Source organism: Hyla sarda, chromosome 1 (genome assembly GCF_029499605.1).
Source record: "Hyla sarda isolate aHylSar1 chromosome 1, aHylSar1.hap1, whole genome shotgun sequence".
Lineage (NCBI taxonomy): Eukaryota > Metazoa > Chordata > Amphibia > Anura > Hylidae > Hyla > Hyla sarda.
In genome coordinates this window covers 111,543,793-111,570,268 of record NC_079189.1, presented here as the reverse complement: position 1 = coordinate 111,570,268, position 26,476 = coordinate 111,543,793, and the positions used below count along the sequence as shown (strand labels likewise).

At 40.4% G+C, this 26,476-nt stretch overlaps 1 protein-coding gene across 4 annotated transcripts in view; it reads left to right on the top strand.

Annotated features, from left to right (window-relative positions):
* The window catches only part of WWC2 (WW and C2 domain containing 2), a 154,177-nt gene that overhangs the window by 124,493 nt on the left and 3,208 nt on the right, over positions 1-26,476 (top strand). For all 4 annotated transcript variants that reach the window (XM_056560400.1, XM_056560414.1, XM_056560409.1 and 1 more), the window contains 6 exons: positions 272-390; positions 2,043-2,235; positions 4,322-4,486; positions 16,447-16,539; positions 21,886-22,128; positions 22,542-22,669. In XM_056560400.1, the coding sequence (XP_056416375.1) occupies positions 272-390; positions 2,043-2,235; positions 4,322-4,486; positions 16,447-16,539; positions 21,886-22,128; positions 22,542-22,669 (941 nt within the window). The remainder of the gene's footprint in view (positions 1-271; positions 391-2,042; positions 2,236-4,321; positions 4,487-16,446; positions 16,540-21,885; positions 22,129-22,541; positions 22,670-26,476) is intronic.

Below are 26,476 nucleotides of genomic sequence, written 5' to 3'. Positions count from 1 at the left end.
GACCTAAAGATGAGAGTAATTGACTCCTGTCAACTGACATCTGCCTTTGAAGCATGAGTGTAAAAGAATAGCCCGACATCAGAAATTTGACTGGTTTTATTTCAGAGGTTGTATACTGTTTCATTTTGCCGCAGTGGCTGATACCAGATGACAGAAGTCAAACTGAATTTCAATTAAAGATTAGGGAGCTGCAGTCATAATTGCTCTTTTTTCCTGCCCGCTTTTCCTTTCATGATCAACTGCTGACTGCTTTTACTCTGTTTTGTGCCAGGATGCTGTGTCAGCATTGCTAGAGAGGACATCTGCTGAGTTGGAAGCAGTGGAACAAGAATTAGCCCAGGAAGAAGCCAGTGAGGGTGATCAGGAGCAGATGTGTCCTGCAGAGGAATGGTAAGTCATTAGCTCTTAGCCCCAAATCCTAGGGGAACAGCAAATCTGTATAATCTGTTTTTAAGCTCGCTAGCCTGTATTCTATAGATCACGCTATTAACGTGTGCATGTAAAAGAGTGGAGTTGTTATATCCCAGGGTTTTATACTGATGTGATAAGAGAAAAGCAGAGAATTATAGGCAGCTATGGAGTCAATGTTATCTCATTGTACTTTTATAAGGGAGGTGTTTCTGCATCCCCTCCCCAATTCTCGCCCAAGGCCGGCTCCAGGTGTATGTGTAACCATAGGCCCCCCGTGTGTTATAATTGATTTAAAGGGATTTAACATATTATGTTGGGCCCTGCCAATCCCTGTGAACCCTGGCATCTGCCCAGGTTTGTCTGATGCTGACATAAGCTATATGCACTCCTTTTACTGTCTAAAAGTGCTTGTAAGAAGAACTGAGAGTTGTTTTCTTTTCTGTTCATTTGTACTTAAAAGGGTTATCTGGCAGGAGGGTTTTTATTTAACTAAGCACATTGTGTAGTATATAAAAAAAAGTTCTTACTCCCCTCCAGCGCTTCACCACCGCCTTCAGTGTCCTGCTCCAGTCCCCGGTGTGATCCTCTTTCTGCTTCTGGGGGCTGACATGTCACCCTGCAGCTCAGCTAATTGTTCACTACAGCGATGTCCCACCTTGACCAGTGATAAGCTGAGCTGCAGTGTTATGTATTGGGCCCAGCCTTCTTCCTGGTACCTGGGCCCAATATGTCCCCCTGCAGAGTGTTTATCTGGAGAACTTGCCCTACATTGTACAGGCAACCCATTGACTTGTATAAGCACTTTGTAATGGTTTTTTTTCCCTGTAGTGGCACTGCAGGTAAATTGAAGACTTATTGCCAGGTTTCCCAAAAGAGTGCAACTGATCCCTGGGGGTCCCAGTAGAGAGATGCTTTTTTGATCAGCTTATTTTTAAGGCACTCTACTAACAAATGGGGATTGTCTAAAGCAGAAAGCTCCTTTACAGGTTTCCACTGGATTAGGCAACTGCATGATGTTCTATCAGTGTGGAATTAAATGGCATAATTGTGCCTGCTAAATGACCATTGGAAGTGTTTGGGCTAGAAGAAGCCTGTCCACAACCCCATGGCTCTTTAGAAATCATGGCTACAGGGAAGTTTGCTTTGCACAAAGCCAGTCCATGGTTACCAGTGGCTGACACTAACCAGAAATGTTTAAACACCTGTGATAAGCTGCTTTTAGCCTCTTGGTTTAGTATATTTTTTGGTTCATTGTTCTAAAGGCATCTGTAAGGTACTCTAGTGTACTGGGACACAAACCTTAAGTATTTTAACACTATGACATTTTTATTATTTTTAGATTTAACATGGGAAAGTGTAAGGTACTGACTAAAGTACCCTTGACCTATTTGCCTGTGTAATGTTTTGTGCCCGATCTGTACCACTTATTCAGTTTCACTATTGAGTGCAATTTGAGCCATGGTTATCCAGAAGGATCATGACTATTGGGTAAATGAGATGTAGAACTGGAATGACTGCATTATATCTCACTGTGTAACTTAAATGTATGGCTCCTTTGTGTTAGATGGTTAAATGATGTACATCATACAATTCTAGATTTTCTTTTCAACCTCTTATGCAAATGTATTTAGGGTAGAAATACCTGCAGAGGAATCATTCAATACCCTGGATGAACATTGCCCTACAGAACTTCTGGATGGCTATTACTCCCCACCACTGCAGCTGAGTGCTAATTCAGAAGAGGCACATAGGGAACCCTATGAAGGAACAAATAGCTGGGATCCTACCTCCAATGTTCCCCGTGCTGCTGAGCTTCCAACACTGGTAATAATTGCTGTCTTGTAATATGAAACTGCCCATCACAATATTTGGTGGGAATCACGGAGAGGTCACTATAGCTGGTGGCCTTTGCCGTACAAATGTAAGCAATTTAATTAAGCTAAAATTGTGTGGGCCCAATATGATTTGGCTCATTTAGATCTTTTAAGAATCTCCTGCCATTTGTGGTGTCATAGAGTAACTAAAGTGTGGATTATATGGGATGGTTAACCATTGGTTTAGGGTCTGCTAGAACTAGGTTTCTATTGAGGAAAGGGATTTAGTGGTCGATATTTCAGAAGAATTAAAGGGGTACTCCGGTGGAAAACATTTTTTTTTTTTTCAAATCAACCAGTGCCAAAAAGTTAAACAGATTTTTTAAATGACTTCTAATTAAGAATCTTAATTCTTCCAGTACTTATCAGCTGCTGTATGCATCAGATGGAGTTGTATAGTTCTTCTCTGTCTGACCACAGTGCTCTCTGCTGACACCTCTGTTCATGTCAAGAGCTGTCCCGAGAAGGAGAAAATCCCCATTGCAAACCTCTCCTGCTCTGGACAGTTCCTGACACGGACAGAGGTGTCAGCAGAGAGCACTGTGGTCAGACAAAAAAGAACCATACAACTTCCTCTGGAGCATACAGCATCTGATAAGTACTGGAAGGATTAAGAAGTAATTTACAAATCTGTTTAACTTTCTGCCACCAGTTTATTTGAAAAAATTTTATAAAAATTCCACCGGAGTACCCCTTTAAAGGTAGGCAGACAATATCATAGAGCTAAAGGAAATGTTAGCAGAATGCTTGGGTGTATAGTTAGAGGTATTAGCAGTGGAAAGGGGGAATTGCTAATGCAGCTGTACAGAACACTGGCAAGATCTCACTGCATATTGTGCGCACAACTGGAGGCTGTATCTCCAGATGGATATAGATCCTTTGAAGAGCTATTAAGCTAGTACGATTCTCTAGAGATTTAGATAAGCTAATCGTATTGGGCCCAATCCAATAGGCTCATCCAAATCTCTTAAATGGGCACACTCATTAAAACTAATTTTGCTATTGCACTCCTTATGGTAAATTAAAAAAATCTTTCTAATGTACTTTGTTAAAAAAACGTTTTCTATATTTTATTCATGTTAAAAAAAAAAGCTGCCACCAGGTGTCTCCCTACTTGTCCAGAGCACATTCCCATCCCTCCGTCTTGCACAGACTTTGGACTCCTGCTGGCCTGGCTGAAGTCCAAAATCAGGAAATGCAGTCTGGCGTGCTAAAGGGGTGTGTGCATCCTTAGTCAATCATAGCTCATCTCACACTGGACTGCTGTGGGCTGTGTGTAGCAGAGTAAGGGAGGAAGTTCTCCGCTGTATGGCTTCAGATGATGTCACGCTTGTTGGAGAATCCCCATTCCCAGTCTGTGAATCTGACTGAGACTGAGCAGAAAATACAGCAATATCAAGGTAGAAAACTTGAAAGAAAGAAATAAAGGCGGGGGTGGTTTATCATGATGGGGGCAGTGAACTGGGAGGATTATAACATTTAACAAGGTAATGAGAGGTACTCTTTAAGAATCTCTAGGCAACTGTGGTGTCATAGAGTAATTAAAATATGGATTTTATGGGATGGATAACCATTGGTTTAGAGTCCTATTCACTACGTGTTCCAGCTTCTTCCTGCTTCATTTAGCAGACTTGGCTCTTCATGTGAAATTCAGATACATTATACAGAGCTTAAATAAATGATCAGGTGTGTAAATATTAATCTGAAGGTCAGCAAGGTCTCTGAAGTGGAGAGATTTTATTCCCCTTCAAGATGAACATCCTCATGTTCCCTTAGGGAGATCTGAATACAGAACAGGATGGCAGAAAGTTTTAAAATGAGAATGATGGCTTGACACAGACAGCCAGCTCTCCCTTTTCCTAAATGTTTTCTAGAGTTTTGTAATATCAAATTAGTTTCTTTGACATTTCACATTTGTAAAATGTGTTATTCATTTTTTTTGTTCTATTACAGATACACTGGTAGAGTATTACTTGTTCCAAATTTATAAAATTAATAAATGTTATTCTATTTTTGCTCCTTTTCTGAAATCAAAGGTTGACAAAGAAACAAATACAGAAGAAGCCATTCACGAAAACATTTCGGTCCGACCCAAAGACAGGAGTACCCTTGGATCACGACAGCGGCCGTTTGTGCGAAACAGCATGATCGTTCGGTCTCAAACATTCTCTCCAGGAGAGAAGAACCAATACATATGTAGGGTAAGGTGGAAGTACTCTTTATCCTATGGTCTGGCACATTTAAGGGGTTTAACACCAAGCAAAATATATTTAAAAAAAATGCATTGCTGAAAATCAACACCATATATCACCGAAAACACACTACAGCAACAACACCAATAATGAAAATGTACAAAAAACTTTATTGAAAATCCATAATTTAAGACATTAAAAACAATAAGGACTGAGCACAGTGCACATAACTGGATGGATAACAAGCAGTACAGGCATAAATATTGGTGTATATATAAAAATCTATACATGAACCACATCAACAAGAGCAGACATAGGATAGAGGTATATATATAACCTGCAGGGAGTAGCTCCAAGAGTTGAAAAAACATGAGGATAGGAAACAAATTGGCTACCAATGCAGAGCCATGCACCACTTGTACTTACCCCAACGTTCGTTTTGCGCTAGTGCGCGTCGTCAGGGGGCATGGCTATTCCTAAATAAGGTGCTCTATATATATATATATATATATATATATATTTGGGCTAACCAATCATAGAGAGCCGCCATGAGATGGACACCCACACTGGCCAACAAGCATTGTCCCCTCTGATTAAGCCAGCTGGCCTAATCACACGTATAATGCAGAACCTCCTCCATAAACGCCGGCATATCGGCATGTAAAAGCGGAAGTGCCCCATGTCATGTGACCGTAAAGTGTCACATGACCGAATGTACAGAGAGGGCACATACTCATAGTAAGCGCCTGGGGATGCGCATGTGAGTGTGCGTAGTGTGCCGGTGTAGTGTGTCAAGCTCCTGTAGCCTGGCAACGGGGGTAAACAGTGAACCCGGCGCATATGTGAAAGTGAAAAAAAAACAAAACACAGTGTTAGTGGTGCGTGATCAAACAGTGAACAGTGAGCACACGTGAATAGATGTGAGTATATACCAACCATATGCTGGACAATGATTGTGATCTGCAATTAGAGAATATATACAACAGCAAAGTATACGTATAACAAATATGTAATGTATAATAAAGTAGATATCTACTAAAAGACATATAAAGTGATTAAAAATGAAAGGGGAAAGGGGAGTGGGGGGGGGGAGAGGGAACGAATGAGTAATGGTCCAACTGGGTGAGTCAAATGTGCAAAAAGAAGCATAGAAAAAAATGTTGTACAAAGACAAATTAATAACATGTGAAATATATTTGATGAAAAGTGTGACACCTGGTGAAATAATTACTGATAAACAATATAGCAAGAATTGCTAAAATGCAAGCAGGGACAAAAGTAGGCCTACTTCACATGAGCGTGAATAGTGGGTAACATTGACATATGACGCAGAAAAAATCTAACGCAAACAGTATATATATATATATATATATATGTGTTAAAAAAAATGCTAAAGTGCAAGGACGATGGCCCTGCAATGGTACAGGAAAATAAAGTGCATTTAATGCGGGGAGTCAACAATGTGGAAGATCTTGGGGTGCACGAACAATGGCGGATACATCTAAGGCAGCGTGCTCCCAAATGTGAAAAGCTAAAAGCACAAACAGATAAAAAACAAAGAAATTAAAATCATGAAAACCAACATAAAGTCAGAAATGGACACTAAGGAACCAACCAGAGCATATGTAAATAAGTCATGTAATATTGGCCTTATATGAAAGGGGCATAGCTAATGTGGTCATTTAAACAAGAAGGTTGCAGAGTATTCAGTTTGACTATCCATTTGATCTCCCGTTGTGCCAGTAGTTTTTTTCCACTCACCTCCACGTGGGCTGATGAAAATCCTGTCGATTCCACGAAACTTAAGTCCAGAGGCATCGCAGTTATGGTATTCTTTAAAGTGTCGTTTGATTACGGTCAGACTGTATAGATAATCCTGGTTGGCTGCAGCTGTAATGCCCAAGATATGTTCCCTCACACAGCAGTTAAATTCTCGAGTCGTCATACCCACGTAGATGAGACCACACGGACATGTAGCATGATGACTCCCATGGTGTTGCATGAGATACTGTGGGTGATCCTGTAGTTTTTTTTGTCCCATTAGAATCAGAGAATTGAGTGTCATCAACTACATTCTGACATGCCACACATTTTCCACAAGGCTTACACCCTCATCGGGAGCCCTTACTGCCAAAGGGATTAGACATTGTGGATCCAGTATAGGGGCTATGGACCAAGGTGTCACGTAGATTGATAGATCTTCTATAAGTAATAGATGGACGTTTCTGAATGTATAGTTGCAAAATCGGGTCCAGCATCAAAAGATCCTAATGTTTGGCCAGAGCATTTCTAACTTCATTGGTTTGTGAGTGGAATGTAGTGATGAATCTCACCTGGTCATCTTTCCTAGTTTTTGATTGAGGTTTCAGTAAGGAGTTCCGATTTGTGGCTTTAGCTCTATAATAGGCTCTCTGGATCACCTGGTCATCGTATCCATGTTCTCTGAATCTCTGGCTTAATTCACAGGCTCTTATCTCAATTGGGATACTTTGAATACGTTTTTTGGGATGAGAGGAACTCGCATGTAAAAGTGAGTTGGTCGCAGTACTTTTTCTGTATAGATCAGATTGTGTGACTCCATTTTCATCTACCTTGAATGTAATGTCCAGGAAGTCCATGTCAGTCCTGCCATGTTTAAATCAACTGGTGCCAGAAAGTTAAACAGATTTGTAAATTACTTCCATTTAAAAAAATCGTAATCCTTCCAGTACTTTTAGCTGCTGAATACTACAGAAGAAATTATTTTCTTTTTGGAACACAGTGCTCTCTGCTGACATCATGACCACAGTGCTCTCTGCTGACATCACTGTCCATTTTAAGAACTGTCCAGAGTAGGAGAAAATCCCCATAGCAAACATATGCTGCTATGGACAGTTCCTAAAATGGACAGAGATGTCAGCAGAGAGCACTATGGTCATGATGTCAGCAGAGAGCTCTGTGTTCAAAAAAGTAATTTCCTATGTAGTATTCAGCAGTTAAGAAGTACTGGAAGGATTAATAATTTTTAATAGAAGTAATTTACAAATTTTTTAACTGTCTGGCACCAGTTGATTTAAGAAAAAAAAAAAAAAGTTTTCCACTAGAGAACCCCTTTAACCTGTTGGGACGAAGAGCATATGCATACGCCCTTGCGTCCTGGTTCTTAAGGACAAAGGGCGTATCCACACCCCCGTGGGAATTTCGGTCCCCGCCGGGCGGGGACCAGACCGGGGTGACTGCTGATATCGATCAGCAGGCACCCCGTGCTAATGCCTAGGGGGGTCATCAGACCCCCCATGTTGGCGATCGGCATAAATCGCAAGTGAATTCACACTTGAGTTTTGCACTGATTCCGGGGTCATTACGGGTCTATGGTGACCCAGAATATAAGGGGGATCGCGGTTGTCTAAGACACCTACGATCCCCCTGAAGGGATAGGACTGAGGTGGCAGAGGTGCCACCCCTCCTATCCCTGCTATTGGTGGTCTAGACGCGACCACCAATAGCAGATCGGGGGCGGTGGGGTTAACTTTCATTTTCCCCGTCCTGCCCACCCACAATAGGCGGGGCAGGATGGGGAAAACAAAGAGGACCGGGCGCCGACATCCACTTACCCGTCCGGAGGCAGCGGGTGACAGTGATTTGCGGGCGGTTACGGAGATCGGCGGGCGGCGACGTCGTGCGGCAGAAGAGGACGGATCCCTAGATCTTACGGAAGCCGGTAAGTTGCCTAGCAACATCTGGAGGGCTACAGTGGTCTCTAACCTGTAGCCCTCCAGATATTGCAAAACTACAACTCCCAGCATGCCCAGACAGCTGTTTGCTGTTTGGGCATGCTGGAATATGTAGTTTTGCAACAGCTGGAGGACTGCAGTTTGAGACCACTATACAGTGGTCTCTAAACTGTATCCCTCCAGATCTTGCAAAAATACAACTCCTAGCATGCCCAAACAGCTCTTTGCTGTCTGGGCATGCTGGGATTTGTAGTTTTGCAACATCTGGAGGGTCACAGTTTGGAAATCACTGGGCAGTTGTCTATAAACTGTAGCCCTTCAGATGTTGCCAAACTGCAAATCCCAGCATGCCCAAACAGCAAACAGCTGTCTTGGCATGCTGGGAGTTGTAGTTGCGTACCTCCAGCTATTGCATAACTACATCTCCCAGCATGCCCTTCGGCGATCAGTACATTCTGTGAGTTGTAGTTTTGAAACAGCTGGAGGTTTGCCCCCCATGTGAACGTACAGGGTACAGTCACACGGGCAGGTTTACAGTAAGTTTCCTGCTTCAAGTTTGGGCTGTGGTAAATTTTTCGCCGCAGCGCAAACTCCTAGCGGGAAACTCACCGTAACCCGCCAGTGCGAATGTACCCTAAAAACACTACACTACACTAACACATAATAGAGGGTAAAACACTACATATACACCCCTTTACACTGTCCTCCCCCAATAAAAATGAAAAATTTATTGTACGGCAGTGTTTCCAAAACGGAGCCTCCAGCTGTTGCAAAACAACAACTCCCAGCATTTCAGGACAGCCACTGACTGTCCAGGCATGCTGGGAATTTAGCAACAACTGGAGGCATCCTGTTAGGGGTATTCTACGCCAGTGATTCCCAATGTCCACCCCTATGCAATCCCTAATTTAGTCCTCAAATGTGCATGGCGCTCTCTCACTTCAGAGCCCTGTCGTATTTCAAGGAAACAGTTTAGGGCCACAAATGGGGTATTTCCGTACCTGGGAGAAATTGCGCTGTAAATTTTGGGGGTCTTTTTCTCCTTTTACCCCTTATGAAAAGGAAAAGTTGGGGCTACACAACCTTTTGTAAAAATGGTAAATTTGGGGACGAAACTGCACTTAAGTGAAATATTTTTTTTTTTCATTTACACATCCGATTTTAACGAAAAGTCGTCAAACACCTGTGAGGTGTTAAGGGTCACTGGACCCCTTGTTATGTGCCTTAAGGGGTGTAGTTTCCAAAATGGTATGCCATGTTGGGGTTTTTCTGCTGTTCTGGCACCATAGGGGCTTCCTAAATGTGACATGCCCCCAAAAAACATTTCTGCAAAATTCACTCTCCAGAATCCCATTGTTGCTCCTTCCCTTCTGAGCCCTCTACTGCGCCGGCCGAACACTTGACATACACATATGAGGTATTACCTTAATTAAGAAAAAATTGGGTTACAAATTTTGGGGGTCTTCTCCTATTACCGCTTGTAAAAATTTAAAAACTGGGTCTGCAAGAACATGCGAGTGTAAAAAAATGACGATTTTGAATTATCTCCTTCACTTTGCTGCTATTCCTGTGAAACATCTAAAGGGTTAACAAACTTACTGAATGTCATTTTGGATACTTTGAGGGGTGCAGTTTTTATAATGGGGTCATTTGTGGGGTATTTCTAATTTGAAGGCCCTTCAAATCCACTTCAAAACTGAACTGGTCCCTGAAAAATTCCGATATTGAAAAATTGGAAAATTGCTGCTGAACTTTGAAGCCCTCTGATGTCCTCCAAAAGTAAAAACGTGTCAACTTTATGATGCAAACATAAAGTAGACATATTGTATTTGTGAATCAATATATAATTTATTTGGAATGTTTATTTTCCTTACAATCCTTAGAGAGCTTCAAAGTTAGAAAAATGCAAAATTTTCTAATTTTTCATCAAATTTTTGAATTTTTCACCAAGAAATTATTCAAGTATCGACAAAAATGTACCACTACAATAAAGTAGAATATGTCACAAAAAAAACAATCTCGGAATCAAATTTATAAGTAAAAGCATCCCAGAGTTATTAATGCTTAAAGTGACATAGGTCATATTTGCAAAAAATGCTCCCGTCCTTAGGGTCATAATTGGCTCTGTCCCCAAGGGGTTAAACGTGAGCTTGATGTTCTGATCATTGTTGTTCAAATCCATAATGAACTGATTCAATTCCTCCGTTCCTTTCCATATGAAGATGATATCGTCTATAAACCTTGCCCAAAATTGTCATCTGCTTTGATGTGGTGATGTTTCTGGATACAGCTTGGAGAAGAACTGTTTTCAGTTCACTCTGGAATTTAGAAGTAGGGTTGTATGTGAGTTTTTTAGCATCACGCAATTGCCTCATCGCTTCCTTTTCGTAAAGGTGGGTGGGCCAAATAACCACATTCCCACCCTTGTCAGATGGTTTCGTAACCCCATCTGAGATCAGCTGTAACTCTCTGATGGCTGACCGCTTACTAACAGTACAGTTATGATAGATATGTTCACTCCTGATGTTCTCAATATCCTTAGTTGCTAATAACTAAGGATATTAGTTATTAGCAACTAAGTCAATATTGGAAAATAATGATAGAGGAGCGCACTTACGGGATTTGGGAGTCAGTGTTTTCGGGAACCATTTTGGAAGTATATCTGTTTGTTCCTCTGCTAGGTCTTCCAATGCTTGTAAAGCTATATATTCCTTTCTTGATGTACAGATCGATACTGGAGACTGATTGTGGAACATTTTCTTGAATACCAATTTCCGTGCATTTAAGGGGTTAAGGGGTTATTCTAGATTAGAAAAACATGGCTCACAAAACAAACTGTAGCATGTTTTTGCCTTGTACTATGGTGCAGAAAAACATTTTCTACATATTGAAAAACTTTTTTTTACTAAAAAGTTTGTTTAGCGTCTCTTGAGCAACCACACGGTTTATTGTGTGAGCTCTGCTCTTGTACTTAGCCTATGTAATTCTCCCCTTCACTTTTTTTTTTTTTTTTTGTGCGCTTTCCTTCCTGTATACAACCGGTGTGCGGTGTCCTCCAAGGTTTCTCTCCCCCATCCACAATCCATGATGGTGTGTAACACCTCTGCTTTGTACCATATCTAACACAGAATGTCTTTCAGGTTGACTTATCTTTGTCTCAGTAGCAACTATATGGTAGGGACTTCCTAATGAAGACTATTAATCTGAGGAGTAACTCAGCAGGAAGTGTTCATTTTGAAATGCCACCACGGAGGAAAACATTACACAGTGCTCCTTTAGATCAATGAGATGTCTGTGCCATACAGGATAGGTGAGAGGCATTCCTTGTATGTGCTCTATACTCTGGCCAAGAGAGCCTCAACACAGGCTCCCCAGCCCTCTACGAACTCACAGTTCCCTAATAGGGTATAGGAAAATGGACTATCTACACTAGATATCTATTTTGAGTAATAATAAGAAAGAACAGAGAGGTTTTTTGCTTTAGGTTTCTTGGGACAAACCAGTCATTAAAGCCAGAGGCCAGTAACGGCTGACTATTTAATCCTTGCCTGCAAGGGCCCAGTTTTTCATCTGTAGCCATGCATATACAGTATTATTCTCAGAGAAAATGCCCAAGAAAGTAGAAATATGTCTAAAGCTTTGAAATTACCATAATAGCCCCTTACTCTGCTCTCCTGGAATTTGACCTTTTTGAAGTAAAATGCATCGCAAAATTATTCCATTAGATTCTGGCACATGGTCTGTGTCACTAAAGGTAGCTGTGCATCCTGTACATCCTATATCATAGTCTTGACCTAGGGAATCCTTATATCAAATGTCCTTGGATAATCTCTGAGAGAACAGGTTCAAAATCTTCTGTTTCATCATTACATTTAGGCTTAAGAGAACTTCATTCAGAAATCTGCGTTTGCCCTTTTCTCCTGTAAACTGACCCCGATGTCTTTAAATCTTGCATTAAATGTTGATTCTTAGCCAAAAACAACATTACCTGTACAAGTCCACACCCTTTTACTTAAGATGTATTACATTAGCTCTGCACATTCTCGGCACCAGTCCTGACTGTCCCTGTCCATTTTGTGAATTCTTCATACATCTTCACTCTTTGTAGCATCTCACAATAATATGCTCTTGTCTAACACTGACAGCCTGTTCCCGCACACTAAACCCAAGACACTGGGTTATAGTGTGGGTGAACCTGAGTAAAATGTTTGCCAAGCTTCTCTAAATCCATTACTCTTGGCTTAGCTATGCTCACCTATCTTCTGAATATTCCTTATTCTTAACTCTCTCACATCTTCAGGACGTAAGAGTGAATATGAGGGATCAGCGTGTTCGCTCTGCAAGAAGAGCAGTGCGTTCATGTTGGCACAGGCTCTCACGTCCCTAAGAGTAAAGAATTATGAATATTTAAAAGTTGGGCGGGCATAGCTGAGCCAGCGGGAACAGAGGCCGGAAAGCTCGACAAGCTGGCTCCCGTCTCTATGGCACAAAGGAGGTAATTTGCATACTTGCAACGGGGCTATATCTCACAGACTGCTGCACCAGAGTAAAACATCATGGAGACCGTGGTATATCCTGCTGACACTAGGCATACAAAAAGAAGCCGGCCCCTCCTGTCAGGAAATTCCCTGCCTACTGACTCTGAGCTAATCTGTTTTAGCTTGGTGTCAGTAGGAGGCAGAAGCAGGTCTGGAGTTCTGCTTCGAAAAAAATCTCTAAGTTGCCCTTCTCAGGTTCTCGGCTTTTTGGGAAACAGCTAGATGAGATTATATCTGAAGCTACTGGAGGTAAAAGCTCTCTGCTGCCACAGAACAAACCCCGCCGCTCCATCCCCTGTTGGAAGACTGCTTCCTTTCGGTCCTTTGCATCTAGATTTCTCCCAAGTAGGTGTCCTCCCAAGCACGCAAAGCCTATTCCTTCAAGGCACGTCCTTCCTGGAAGCAAGACAACCGTGCGGGCGGTTTCTCAGTCAAGTCCTGTAACCATAAGCCTCCCTCTTCCTGAAGGGCGCCCCCACCCGTATCCTCTTCTCGGGTGGGAGGATGTCTGTCTCTTTTCTGGGACTTTTGGCTAGTGCAGTTTCAGGACTCCTGGGTTCAGGACATCATATCCGATGGTTACCGGATAAAGTTTACTTCTTTTCCCCGGGATCGGTTCTTCCGATTCCCATCCTCCTCGTTCCCCTTCTTTGATGGCTGCCTTTCAGGTTACTCTGTTTAGTGTGGGTGAACAGGATGTCAGTTTCCCTTTAACTTTTAATGTTAATCTGAATATTTATTTCTGTAGATCAGCAGAGTTTCCCGGCTTGGACTCTTTTCATATGAAATCTGTTCGCAGAAACAACCCTTTTAACCCCTTAAGGACGGACCCATTTTTTAAACCAATGACCAGGCTCTTTTTTTTTTTTTTTTTTACTTTGACATATATCTCTTTAAATGGTAATAACTTCAGAATGCTTTTTCTGAGCAGAGCGATTCTGAGATTGTTTTTTCGTGACATATTGTACTTTATATTAGTGGTGCATTTTTGTTGACACATGCAGCATTTTTTGTGAAAAACTTCAAAATATTGTGAAAAACTGGAAAATTTCTGGCTTTTTTTTATAGTGTACACTATGCGGTAAAAGTGATGTTATATTTATTCTGTGGGTCAGTACGATTATGGCGATACCCATTTTATATAGCTTTCTATATTCTTTTTCTGAGCAAAATTCTTTTTCTGCCATTCATTTTCCAACAGCCCTAACTTTTTTATTTTTCGTCCGACGCCATTGAGTAAGGGCTTATTTTTTGCGGGATGAGCTTTACTTTTTATTGGTATAATTTTGTGTTTCCTTTTGATCTTTTTTATTCCGCTATTTGTACCAAAATTGGCAAATTTTGCGTTAATGTTTTTTTTTTTTTTTTACCGCGTTCACCATGCGGGATAATTTACATTATAGTACACGTTATTATGGACGTGGCAATACCTATTGTGTCTATGATATGTGTTTTTGATCTTTTTTGGTGATAATACAGGGCTTTTATTGGGAAAGGGGCATTTTTTTTATTTTATTTTACACTTCATACTTTTATTGAAGAACTTTTTATTGTATTTTTTACACTTTTTACAGGTTATACTATGCTGCAATACATTTGTACGGCAGCACAGTATGACCTGATGAGCTGCACACACTACAGCCTGTGCGATCCAGCCTCTGGCTGTATCTCACAGTCTTCCGTAGCAGGCAGAGAGGAGGTCATGATCTGATCTCCTGCTGCCATAGCAACCAACAGCGACCCATGATCGTATTGCGGTGCTTCCGTTGGAGAACAGGGGAGAGCGCTCCCCTTGTCAACACCATAGATGCCGTGATCAGGATTGATCACAGCATCTATGGGGTTAATGCAGCCGGGACCGGCGCGATCACGGCCCGGCAGCTGCAGCGGGACTCCAGCTGTGATTAACAGCCGAGTCCCGTTGCCGATCTCCTGCGCTGCCCGCGGCAGTGCAGGAGATCGCTATGACGTAGATATACGTCCAATTGCGCGAACGTGTCTGATGATTGTACATATGCATAAGTCCTATAGCGGAAGGGTTTAAGGGTACGTTCACACATACAGCATCCTGCGCAGATTTGATGCGCAGGATTTGTAACTGACGATTAGAAGCTGTGATCAGTCATTTAGTTTACATTGAAATCTGCAGCAGCAAATCCTGTGCATCAATTCCTGCACGTCAAATCTGTGTATGCATGAACACACCCTAAAGCAGCAGAAAAATGGATGTAAATAATCACATGAATAGAAAGGTCTAGTCATCAGTATTCTAGGCATACCCTTTTATATATCTATATTCCTTTCCAGTGCCAAAATATATAGCCATTTCTTTATTATGCAATTTAGGCTAAAAAGCCCAGGAGGTGTTACCCAGCATGGCAAGAGTCCAGGTATGTACAGCCCATGTCGCCCATGTCCTCTCTATCTAGGGTCTCTCAATGAAATGGGGTAGGTCGATAGTAATAAAGAGGATATTGGCCCAACCTTTCTGGACTCTTGCCATGCTGGGAAATGCCCCCTTTTATTTTGATCCCAATTTGCATAATAGGAAAACCGGAAATGATTGTGTAGATAAAAAAGGCATGCCTGCAATCCTGATGACTAGCCCTATCTACCCATGTTTTTCTGCTGACAGGTCCACTTTAATTCTATATTTTAACCAAACATGGTATGTTCAATAATTGTGCCATTATGTATAGGTTGATTCAAAGAGGATGGTGCAAGATGGTAGCCTCGGTATTCATTACCAAGAGAACATAACACCAATTTAAATGACAAAAAAAACCCCACATTATACAAGTTTATCTATACACTACAAATGTTCAAGTAATTTCCGCTAGCGACACGACAGAGTAGTCCAGTTCTGTCCAGATTCCTGCCAGTATATCCATGGATATGGACTCCACGGTGTGATATGTTGTCTCAGGCCATTAAGATCCTGTCGGCTGGGGAAGAGCAGATACAGAGTCCCTGATGATGCCCCTTAGAAATGGTGTCTAGTGATCTTGGAGGCCAGTGCAACATTGGTGGATCCTTTCCAGCACTGCAGATTTAACATTACTGTAGAGTTTCATACAGGTATCGGCTAAGTTCACACAGCCACTGGGTTTCTCTAAAAAGAACTCCAGGAGTTGGCAGAGAAAAAAAACTATGCAGGTCTTATTTTATTTCTCCGCTCAATTGGACATCCAACAATTCCCATTTAAGTCAATGGGATCCGTCAGGACCTGGTGGTGTCTGTTGTGAAAGGGCTTCCTATTTTTGGGCAGAACAGATCCTAAAGGGGGCAGAACCCAGCGGCGGTGTGAATGAGCCCTAACATCCAAATGAAAATGTGAAGTAGTAAATGTGAGTGACATAAATACCCAGTGGTTTCAAATTGCTTCACCTAACATGAAATGCAGTTTATACAAAGCACATTGACCTAATATATTGTGAAAGTTTCTTTGTACTGTCATGAATTTTAGAACGCAAATAGCTTTTTCTGCATTCATTGTTGTCATCTTATGTCTTACCATAAAAGCACATTCAAATTTGGCTCTTGAATGTAAAAGCTGTGCTGTGATTGGTTGTTATGGGAAACTAAGTCAGATTTGCTTTGATTTTCAGTCACTTTCTGTTTACCACTGACATTTATTTACCTAATGGTCTTTACTTTACCACTATTTATTTTGAATCACACTGTATTATTTTGTAATTTTGAACATTTCTGTTGCAGTTAAATCGAAGTGATAGTGACAGCTCGACACTCGGTAAAAAGTCTCCTTTTGTAAGGAATGCATCAGAACGACGGAGTTTGAGAGTAAAGAGGGTATGTTCACGTAACCTATAATAAATTGTTGCATTTATATTTTGCACAAGAGGCAAGTTGCAATTACTAAAATAATTTTTTTTCCTGTTGTTATACTGTTTTTTTTATTGTTTTTTTAAATTATTTTTTTCACTTAAAATAAATGTATGCAGAATAATACTTCCTACGTATGTCACTATAGATAACTTTTGTGCGTGTAAATAATTAGTAGCATTTCTGTCCATTATATAACGTGTATATGGCATTTATCTCCTTGGTTGCACCTCTGCAGGCTCCATCTCTAATTCTTAGCATTTCCTGAGCTCCACTCTGGAATGGGTAGAGACTAGCTGCTAAGATCTTTTATAGGCAAGACACACAAATAACAGGAGATCCTGCTCACCAACTTTCTGTAGCAAACCCTCAAAAGCAGCAGCATGGAGGACATTATAGAACAGACATGAGCAGTGTAACCTATTTACTACTTTGTTTACACTATTACAGCCATTGATGTGGAGTGATACAGATATTGATAAAATAGGGAAATCGATGGCTTGTTTTCTGGGTGCAGCCTTGGCGTAAAAACTAAATTCTGTTTGAAGGAGGCAAAATACAGGTCAAAATAAACCCTCTTTTCAATGTTATTAATAAAATATATTTTTTTGGTTCTTAAAGGGGTTTTCCAACTTAAAAATATTGATGGTCTATCTACATGATAGTGAATAGGAGGAGCTGCTGCTCTACAGTTACAAACTGTAGAAAGAACCAATGTTTCCGGATTCTGTACACTATTTCCGGCTCCACCATTTAGTTGAACAGTGGAGGTGTCAGCACAAACTGATCAACTATTGATGTCCTATCCAGTGAATTAGGCATGAAAATCCCTTTATCCATTTACTTGGGTCTTGAGAAAGTGTCGACTTCTCAAGCTTTTATTCCTCGGTTAGTCAGTGTTGTCATAATATTGTTACAAAAATGATATAATAATTACAGTAAATAAAGATACAAATGTAAATAGTATCAGAAGTATCAAAAATGAAAACAATAAGTAAAATTGTTTCAATCAGCAGATAGCAAATGGGGTAGGAACAGGGGTACAGGTGACCATCCCTATTCTCCACCCATTAGAGGCTATCCCTGCCTAACCTATAATTATGTAAAAAAAGATTAGTGTAGCTCACTTAGTAGGAAGGTAAACCTGAGGTTAACTGTTGTTACCTTCACCCAAAGGCCTATAGGATATATAGATATAGTTGAAAAATCAACCAATTATCAGTCCTCAAGGTCTAAAGTAGAAAAGGGATTATAGAAAAGAAATTGATCCAGGTAAATGTAATTAAAAATATTTATTAATCAAAATGTATATTCTCTAATGCTCACTGTCCGTGCAGGGCCCTTGCATGGGACATAAACACAGTGGAATAATAGGGTGGGAAAGGTATAATGAATCAATATAATCAATAAAACAAATGGGAATAAATCAGATCACTTGCATCTATAAAGTCAATGTCCCGCTATTAGATCCTAAGATCAAAGGGTAGTGCTGTTCAGTTATGGAGAAAATGATGTCTTTCAATAATCAGAAGAAGTTCCAATGTCTGGAAGCGATATAGCAACAAATAGAGTAATGTCAGTCTTTCTATATAATGACAGTCTTTGTTACTGATGCGCTCTTTAAGCACAATGTATCAAGTATCAATCGTTGGTGATACAGTGTTGCAGATAATGTTGCAAAGTTAGTGACAGGGTTCGGTGCACAGCACCACTCACCACTCCCGTAATTGCTGGCTCAGCAAGATGGCACGGAGGTGTCGGCCTCCGGCGGTGACCGGTCTCTGTCTCCTGCAAGCGGTAGCGCTGTAAAGGATGCTGCAGAGATCTTACTTCAGAAGTCAGTGGCTGTCATCCTTTGGAGGTCCACGGCTGGCACGGATGGTACCGGCCTGAGGTATGCCGTGGGTCCTCGGTGGTGTAGGGAGATGGCAGGGTCGTGGCGTGATCGTGGCGGGAGCAGCGGTGGGAGTGGATGCTGGTGTCCCTCGTGTGAACTGGGCGCTTGTGTGCGCGTAGAACGGCAGAGCAGTAAAAGTGGTCCCGGTAGTAAGGGCTTTCAGCAGTTGCAAATGGAGTTCTGTATTTTGCTGGATAGATGCAAGTATTGTATGGATATCTAGACGCGTTTCAAGGCCGTGGGCCTTTTCCTCAGTAGAAATATGTATGTGTGATGAATATCAGGAGCGTTTTTTATAGTGTGAATGGTGGTTAGGGAAAAGTTGGAAACTCTGGAAAATCCAGGTTTGGGATAACATCAGGTACTGGATCATAAGGAAAGAGGATATATATAAGGTTATATATAAAAATGTATATATAAATAAATTAATATATGTAGAAGGTAGAAAAAACTGTATGATGAGCATAATATAGTAGACCCTATATATAAATGTAGGGTATAATGGATGCCTTATGAAAAATCTGTGTTAAATAGTAAAAAGATAATAATACAGTATTATAGCCATAAGTATACATAAAAATTTGTATAAAATTTAATAAAAGTATTAATAATTATATATGTAAAATACTATATATGAAGAAACTGAGGGTACTAATATACTGGACTAAAAACTAATAACTAATATAGAATGATAAAAATAAATAATAAATGAATAAAAAATAAGTAATATGTATGTAAAATATAAATAAATGTAAAAAATGTAGGAAATACCACCTAAGCTGATTAGAGAATAGAGGATCGGGCATATAGCTGGAATAAATAAAAAAAATATTTAAAATAATTTATAAAATAAAAAAACTACGCTAACTCAAACATGTAAAGGACGTTGAAACAACATACAGCAGCAATGACGTCGTACTTGGATGGGCTAGCCCACAGGAACCGTCGCTGAGTCGATATGCGACCAGTCGGCGACTGGTCGTGAGGAAGAGCCCAATCTCAAGTTTTTGTTTTTTTTGTTTTACATTTATTTATATTTTACATACCTATTACTTATTTTTTATTAATTTATTATTTATTTTTATTTTTATCATTCTATATTAGTTATTAGTTTTTAGCCAGTATATTAGTGCCCTCAGTTTTTTCATATATAGTATATATATATATATATATATATATATATATATATATATATATATATATATAATTATTAATACTTTTATAAAATTTTATACTCATTTTTATGTATACTTATTGCTATAATACTTTATTATTATCTTTTTACTATTTAATACAGATTTTTCATAAGGCATCCATTATACCCTACATTTATTTATAGGGTCTACTATATTATGCTCATCATACAGTTTTTTCAACCTTCTACATATATTAATTTATTTATATATTAATTCTTATTTCTAAAAGTCCAAGATAATCTCATCATATTCTTATCTCTTTTATTATTATACCTGTCCTATACTATATCTCCTCTTTCCTTATGATCCAGTACCTGATGTTATCCCCAACCTGGATTTTCCAGAGTTCCCAACTTTCCCCTAACCACCATTCACACTATAAAAAAAAACGCTGCTGATATTCATCACACATACATATTTCTACTGAGGAAAAGGCCCGCGGCCTTGAAACGCGTCTAGCTATCCATACAATACTTGCATCTATCCAGCAAAATACAGAACTCCATTTGCAGATGCTGGCACAAGCGCCCAGCTCACACGAGGGACACCAGCATCCACTCCCACCGCTGCTCCCGCCACGATCACGCCACCAACCTGCCGTCTCCCTACACCACCGAGGACCCACGGCATACATCAGGCCGGTACCATCCGTGCCAGCCGCGGACCTCCAAAAGGTTGACAGCCACTGACTTCTGAAGTAAGGTCTCTGCAGCATCCTTTACAGCGCTACCGCTCGCAGGAGACAGAGACCGGTCACCGCCGGAGGCTGACACCTCCGTGCCATCTTGCTGAGCCAGCAATTACGGGAGTGGTGAGTGGTGCTGTGCACCGAACCCTGTCACTAACTTTGCAACATTATCTGAAACACTGTATCACCAACGATTGATACTTGATACATTGTGCTTAAAGAGCGCATCAGTAACAAAGACTGTCATCATGTAGAAAGACTGACATTACTCTATTTGTTGCTATATCGCTTCCAGACATTGGAACTTATTCTGATTATTGAAAGACATCATTTTCTCCATAATTGAACAGCACTACCCTTTTATCTTAGGATCTAATAGCGGGACATTGACTTTATAGATGCAAGTGATCTGATTTATTCCCATTTGTTTTATAGATTATATTGATTCATTATACCTTTCCCACCCTATTATTCCACTGTGTTTATGCCCCATGCAAGGGCCCTGCACGGACAGTGAGCATTAGAGAATATACATTTTGATTAATAAATATTTTTAATTTACATTTACCTGGATCAATCTCTTTTCTATAATCCCTTTTCTAATTTATACCTTGAGTACTGATAATTGGTTGATTTTTTAACTATATCTATCTAACCTATAATTACCCTACCTAGTTTAAAATGTGGAGGGGTATAAGGAAATTGATAATATATTATTATGATCTCCAGTAAAGCTAATATGGTTCAAAAAACCGTATCACTAAATCTCTCCTTCCAACACGTTTCTCTCGTAAACGTGTTGGAAGAAGGAGTCAGAGATTTAGTGATATGTTTTTTTTTTAACCATATTAGCTTTACCAGAGATCATATAATAATATATTATCAATTTCCTTATACCCCTCCACACTTTAAACAAGGTAGGATAATTATAGGTTAGGCAGCAATAGCCTCTATTGGGTGGAGAATAGGGATGGTCACCTTGGACCCCTGTTCCTACCCCATTTGCTGTCTACTTATTGAAACAATTTTACTTATTGTTTTCATTTTTGATACTTCTGATACGATTTACATTTGTATCTTTATTTACTGTAATTATTAGGTATTTTTGTAACATCATTTTAATGTAGCAGTAAAAGGTAGTTTTTTTTTCCTATTGGGCCTCATTGGTATTTTGTTTGATTTTGAAGTTTTTCTATGAACGTTTATGGAGAGATCTGTCAGGCAAGGCTGGTGAAGCTGGCAGGGACCACCTAATGTGTCGGTCATCATGAACGTGATGACCAGTTCCCTTTAAAGTTATCCTGGGACAATGCTGACAGGAACCTGAGGAATAAAAGCATTGTCATTGGGAACAGAAAGAGAGTGTCTCCACTACATTGAACCTGAAGGATTGTAAAGATATGTTTTCAATGGTCCTAGCTATACTAAAAAAATAAAAAATTAAGTCAATAATGTTTGGTAATAATTCTTTGCCCTTTCGAAGTGATATTCCTATTGCTTTCTAAGTGCTCTTCCTGTGTTGTTCCTATTAGCCCATGTGCCAGACAATGACCAGAAGAGTCATGCATGAATGTCGTGAACGGACATCTCTGGACTTGGAGCTGGATCTCCAAGCATCACGGACAAGGCAGAGACGACTCAATGATGAGCTGCAGTTACTAAGAGACTTGAGGCAAAGGTTAGAGGAAATGAAAGCCAGGGGGGAAACTGAATTGCCACCTTGTGTCCTGGATGATGATCGTTTCCAGAAGCTTCTAAAACAAGCTGAAAAGCAGGTAATAGGAAATTATGGAATTACACTATTTACAGCTTCCAAAAGGTCTTTATAACACTGAGTGAGTTTCCTTCCTAGAGTGTGTTTCTTTGGATTTTCCCTTAGTTCATTAGTTTGATATTAATGTATTCTTGTAGTGTCATAATGAATTATACTAAGGGAAAGGTTATACAAGTAAATACTGAAGGTTACGTGGGAAGGTAAGAGTTGAAATCATTAATCAAGAATCTGCTTTAAGTTCTATTACACCGTTTTGTGTTTACTGCTCCGTAGTTCAATGTGACCTGCCAATAACAGTGATAAAACAAGTTGTCTGCCAAAAGGCCCAGAACGACCCATTAATTGAAATTATGTAATACATCCTGGTGATCCGATGCCTTAAGCTTTAAAGACAGATGATGGTTTTGTTTGTAGGCTGAACAATCAAAAGAAGAACAAAAGCAAGGATTCTGCGCTGAAAAATTAATGAGAAAAGCCTCAAAGGACGTATGCAGGCTACGTGAACAGAGCCAGAAGGTGCCTCTACAAGTACAGACATTCAGGTGAGACGCAGAACATTTGCTCCGCATTGCAGCATTATCACACATACACATTTCTTTCTCCTTACGACCTGCAGGCACCAAAGCTTTCAATTTAACCAGCAAATAATAAATGAGGTTAAAGATGGCAATATACATTACATCAAAGGCAGCCAACCTATTTAATAGACTTAAAGGGAACCAATCGTCACATTTTACCCGATATAGCGCTTGGCAAAGCGATATATAGGGTAAAATCTTTATCCTCACCATCCGTGAGGGATGCTCCTGTCCCCAGGGATGGTGAGTATATGAACTTATAAGATGCTCCCCGCCGGCCCCATAAGTAGTCCCCTGAGCGGGGAGGGCCTCCCCCTAGTTCCATGTCTTTGACCAGCAGCTACACCCCCTCCGCTTGATTGATGGGCCACATCATCGCTCTGCCCACTGAACAGACGAAGCAGAGCGATGACACTGCTCTGTCAATCAAGCCGAGGGGGTGCCACTGCCGTCCGAAAACACGGAACCTGGTGAGAGGAGCTCCCCCCCTAGGGGACTAATTACGGGCGTGGAGGGTAGCAGTTTATAAGTTCATATCCTCACCATCCCTGGGGGCAGGAGTGTCCCCTTAAGACTCAATATTGGAGTTATGTTACCTTTCTGCATTTTGTTGCAATGGGAGTTTATGGACAGGAAAGTTTCACAGAAATTGTCAGGTTAGGCCAATACTTTTTTTTTTTTATTTAACTGTTTGTTTATTGTTTTCAATTTTTCAAAAACAGTCACAACAAATAAAAATAAAAAATAAATAAATATAAGAGAAATATATAGGAAAATAATAAATAAGAAATAATGGGTAGTATAAAGTCTTACAGACAAAGTCCACAAATCTGATACTATACAAAAACAAGTATACAGAGTTACAATTTAACGCTAAAGTTATATAGCAATTTCTCAACTGACGTTATGAAGTTTGTACCAGTCTGCGAAGTAGCGTCCAATAAACCATACTTCAAGCATAGCTAATATGGAGAAAATTGAAGAGACATATATAACATACATTAACAAGTATCTTTTCTTCAGGCCAATACTTTATCTGCCTGGCATGACTTTCAGGCTGCCTGAACCATGAGTCCTTTGGATGGTTCACAGCAGTCTGTCATTTAAGACCAGTGGGGCATGCAGAAACCACCCAGGACCACTAAATTTACGTATTCAGACCCTGGCGTTTTTCTTATTTGCTGCCTCCGTCTATACCAGAATATTAGTTTAATTTTGGAGCAGCAGGTTTAATAAAACACTGTGCAGGTTTAAGTTATACTTCTATATACAGTGGTCCCACAAGTTACAATATTAATTGGTTTCAGGACGACCATTGTATGTTGAAACCATTGTATGTTGAGACCAGAACTCTATGGAAACCTGGTAATTGGTTCTAAAGGCACCAAAATGTCATCCAAAATAGGAAAAAGTGATTATTAAAGAAAAATAAGTAGATAACAGGAGCATACGTATAAATGTACGAAAGATCTGCTGGGAGCTGTAAATCACTGTCTATGTCAGTATTTCCCAAGCAAGGAGCCTCTAGCTGTTGCAAAACTACAAATCCCAGCATGCCCGGACAGCCAAAGGCTGTCTCGGGCATGCTGGGAGTTGAAGTTTTGCAACAGCTGGGGGCACCCTGCTTGGGAAACACTGGTCTATGTAGAGGACAGGAGCTTCTTCGGGATCCTGTACAGGAAAAAGTAACATGGAGTCGCCCTTACCTGGTGTCCAAAGGAGCAGGTAATCCTGGTACAGGTAAAGAGTACAGAACATGTAATACCTCCCTGTAGTGTAGGGGGCGCTATCAGATATCAGTCAGTGCATACGCTTCAGTAATAAAGGGGTTTTACCAGTGAATGAACATTCTGATTGGTCAGTTCTTCCAGCCATTGACATGTTTCACAGATCTGGACTGTCTGTAGCATTGTATGTTGAGTCTGGTTTCAACTTACGATGGTCCAGAAAAGACCATTGTATGTTGAAACTATTTTATGTTGAGGCCATTGTAAGTTGAGGGATCACTGTACATTGGTGTATTTTTTTTTCCTTTACTTTACCTAAAACATGTGGTATTCCGTCTAGAAGAAAACGGCCACCTATCCATGGGTTGTATCTGCATTGGAGCTCAGATCCATTGAAATAAATAGGGCTGAGCTGCAATACCATACTTATCCTCTTGAGAGTTGATATATTGTAAAGCCCCTTTTTGCACATCTTCTTATTATATTTATTGTAGCTATTTTGCCTACACTGTTCCCTGAAAAAAATAAGAAGTATTGGTATTGTTAGCCTACATGGTTCATGTGGACTGCAAGATGGGGTTTCCTGTAGCGACATGGCTATGGACCTAACTTACTCAAGGTAAAATTTTTAGACAGACTTAGGCTGGGTTCACACTACGTTGAAATGAATGACACACGGGAGCGCATACGAAGGTATACGGGAGCGCGAGGTTTTAGCTCCCCCCTGCCGTATGCGCTCCCGTATGGGAGAAAACGTAGTGTGAACCCACCCTTAGGCTGGGTTCACACTATGTTTTTCAACTACGGTTCCCGCATACGTTTTCTATAAAAAAAAACGTATGGGAAAAAACGGATGGAACAGTATGAGGAAAAAGTAAACCGTTTGCGTTTTTAAACAGTATACTGTTTTTAAAAGTGCATACAGTTCCGTCAGTTTTTATAGAAAAAAAAACCATAAGTTTTTGAAAATTTTGTCCATTTTTAATGGGAGGGGTCTTGGGTGGGGACTTTAGGATTCAAATGCGCATGTGCAAAGTAAAAACGTATACGTTTTTCCCGTATGGAACCGTATACATGTGCGTTTCCCATTGACGTCCATGTTAAAAAAAAAACATATGCGGTTGCAGTACGGTTTTTAAACCGGAGACAAAATCGTGGTCAACCACAGTTTTGACTCCGGTTTAAAAACCGTACTGCAACCGCATATGTTTTTTTTAACATGGACGTCAATGGGAAACGCACATGTATACGGTTCCATACGGGAAAAACGTATACGTTTTTACTTTGCACATGCGCATTTGAATCCTAAAGTCCCCACCCAAGACCCCTCCCATTAAAAATGGACAAAATTTTCAAAAACGTATGGGTTTTTTTCTACAAAAACGGACGGAACAGTATGCACTTCTAAAAACAGTATACTGTTTAAAAACCCATACGGTTTACTTTTTCCCATACTGTTCCATCCGTTTTTTTTTCCCATACGGTTTTTGATAGAAAACGTATGCGGGAACTGTTGTTGAAAAACGTTATGTTAAATACGGTTCCCGTATACGGCTGGGAGGAGGGGGGGGGTGCTTAATCGCGGCACCCGCACTCAGCCGTATTCGGGAACCGTATTTAATGCAAGTCTATGAGCCGACCGGAGTGAACTGCAGCCTCCGGTCAGCTTTGTTTTCGGCCGTACGCGGTTTCCCGACCGCAGGCAAAAATGTGGTTGACCGCGTTTTTGCCTACGTTCGGGAAACCGCATACGGCTCATAGACTTGCATTAAATACGGTTCCCGAATACGGCTGAGTGCAGGTGCCGCGATTAAGCCCCGCCCCCCCTCCTAGCCGTATACGGGAACCGTATTTAACAAAACGTGGTGTGAACCCTACCTTACATAGACTTCAAGAATGTGACATTAAGTAACGGTGGCATTGTGTTTTATGTTCTGAAAGTTATCTTGTGTTGTGTTTTTACATTTTGAAAATTATATAGTGGTTTTTATTCCAAACATTCAGTCATGAACAAATGGAAGGTCCTATCCGTATGTTTAACTCA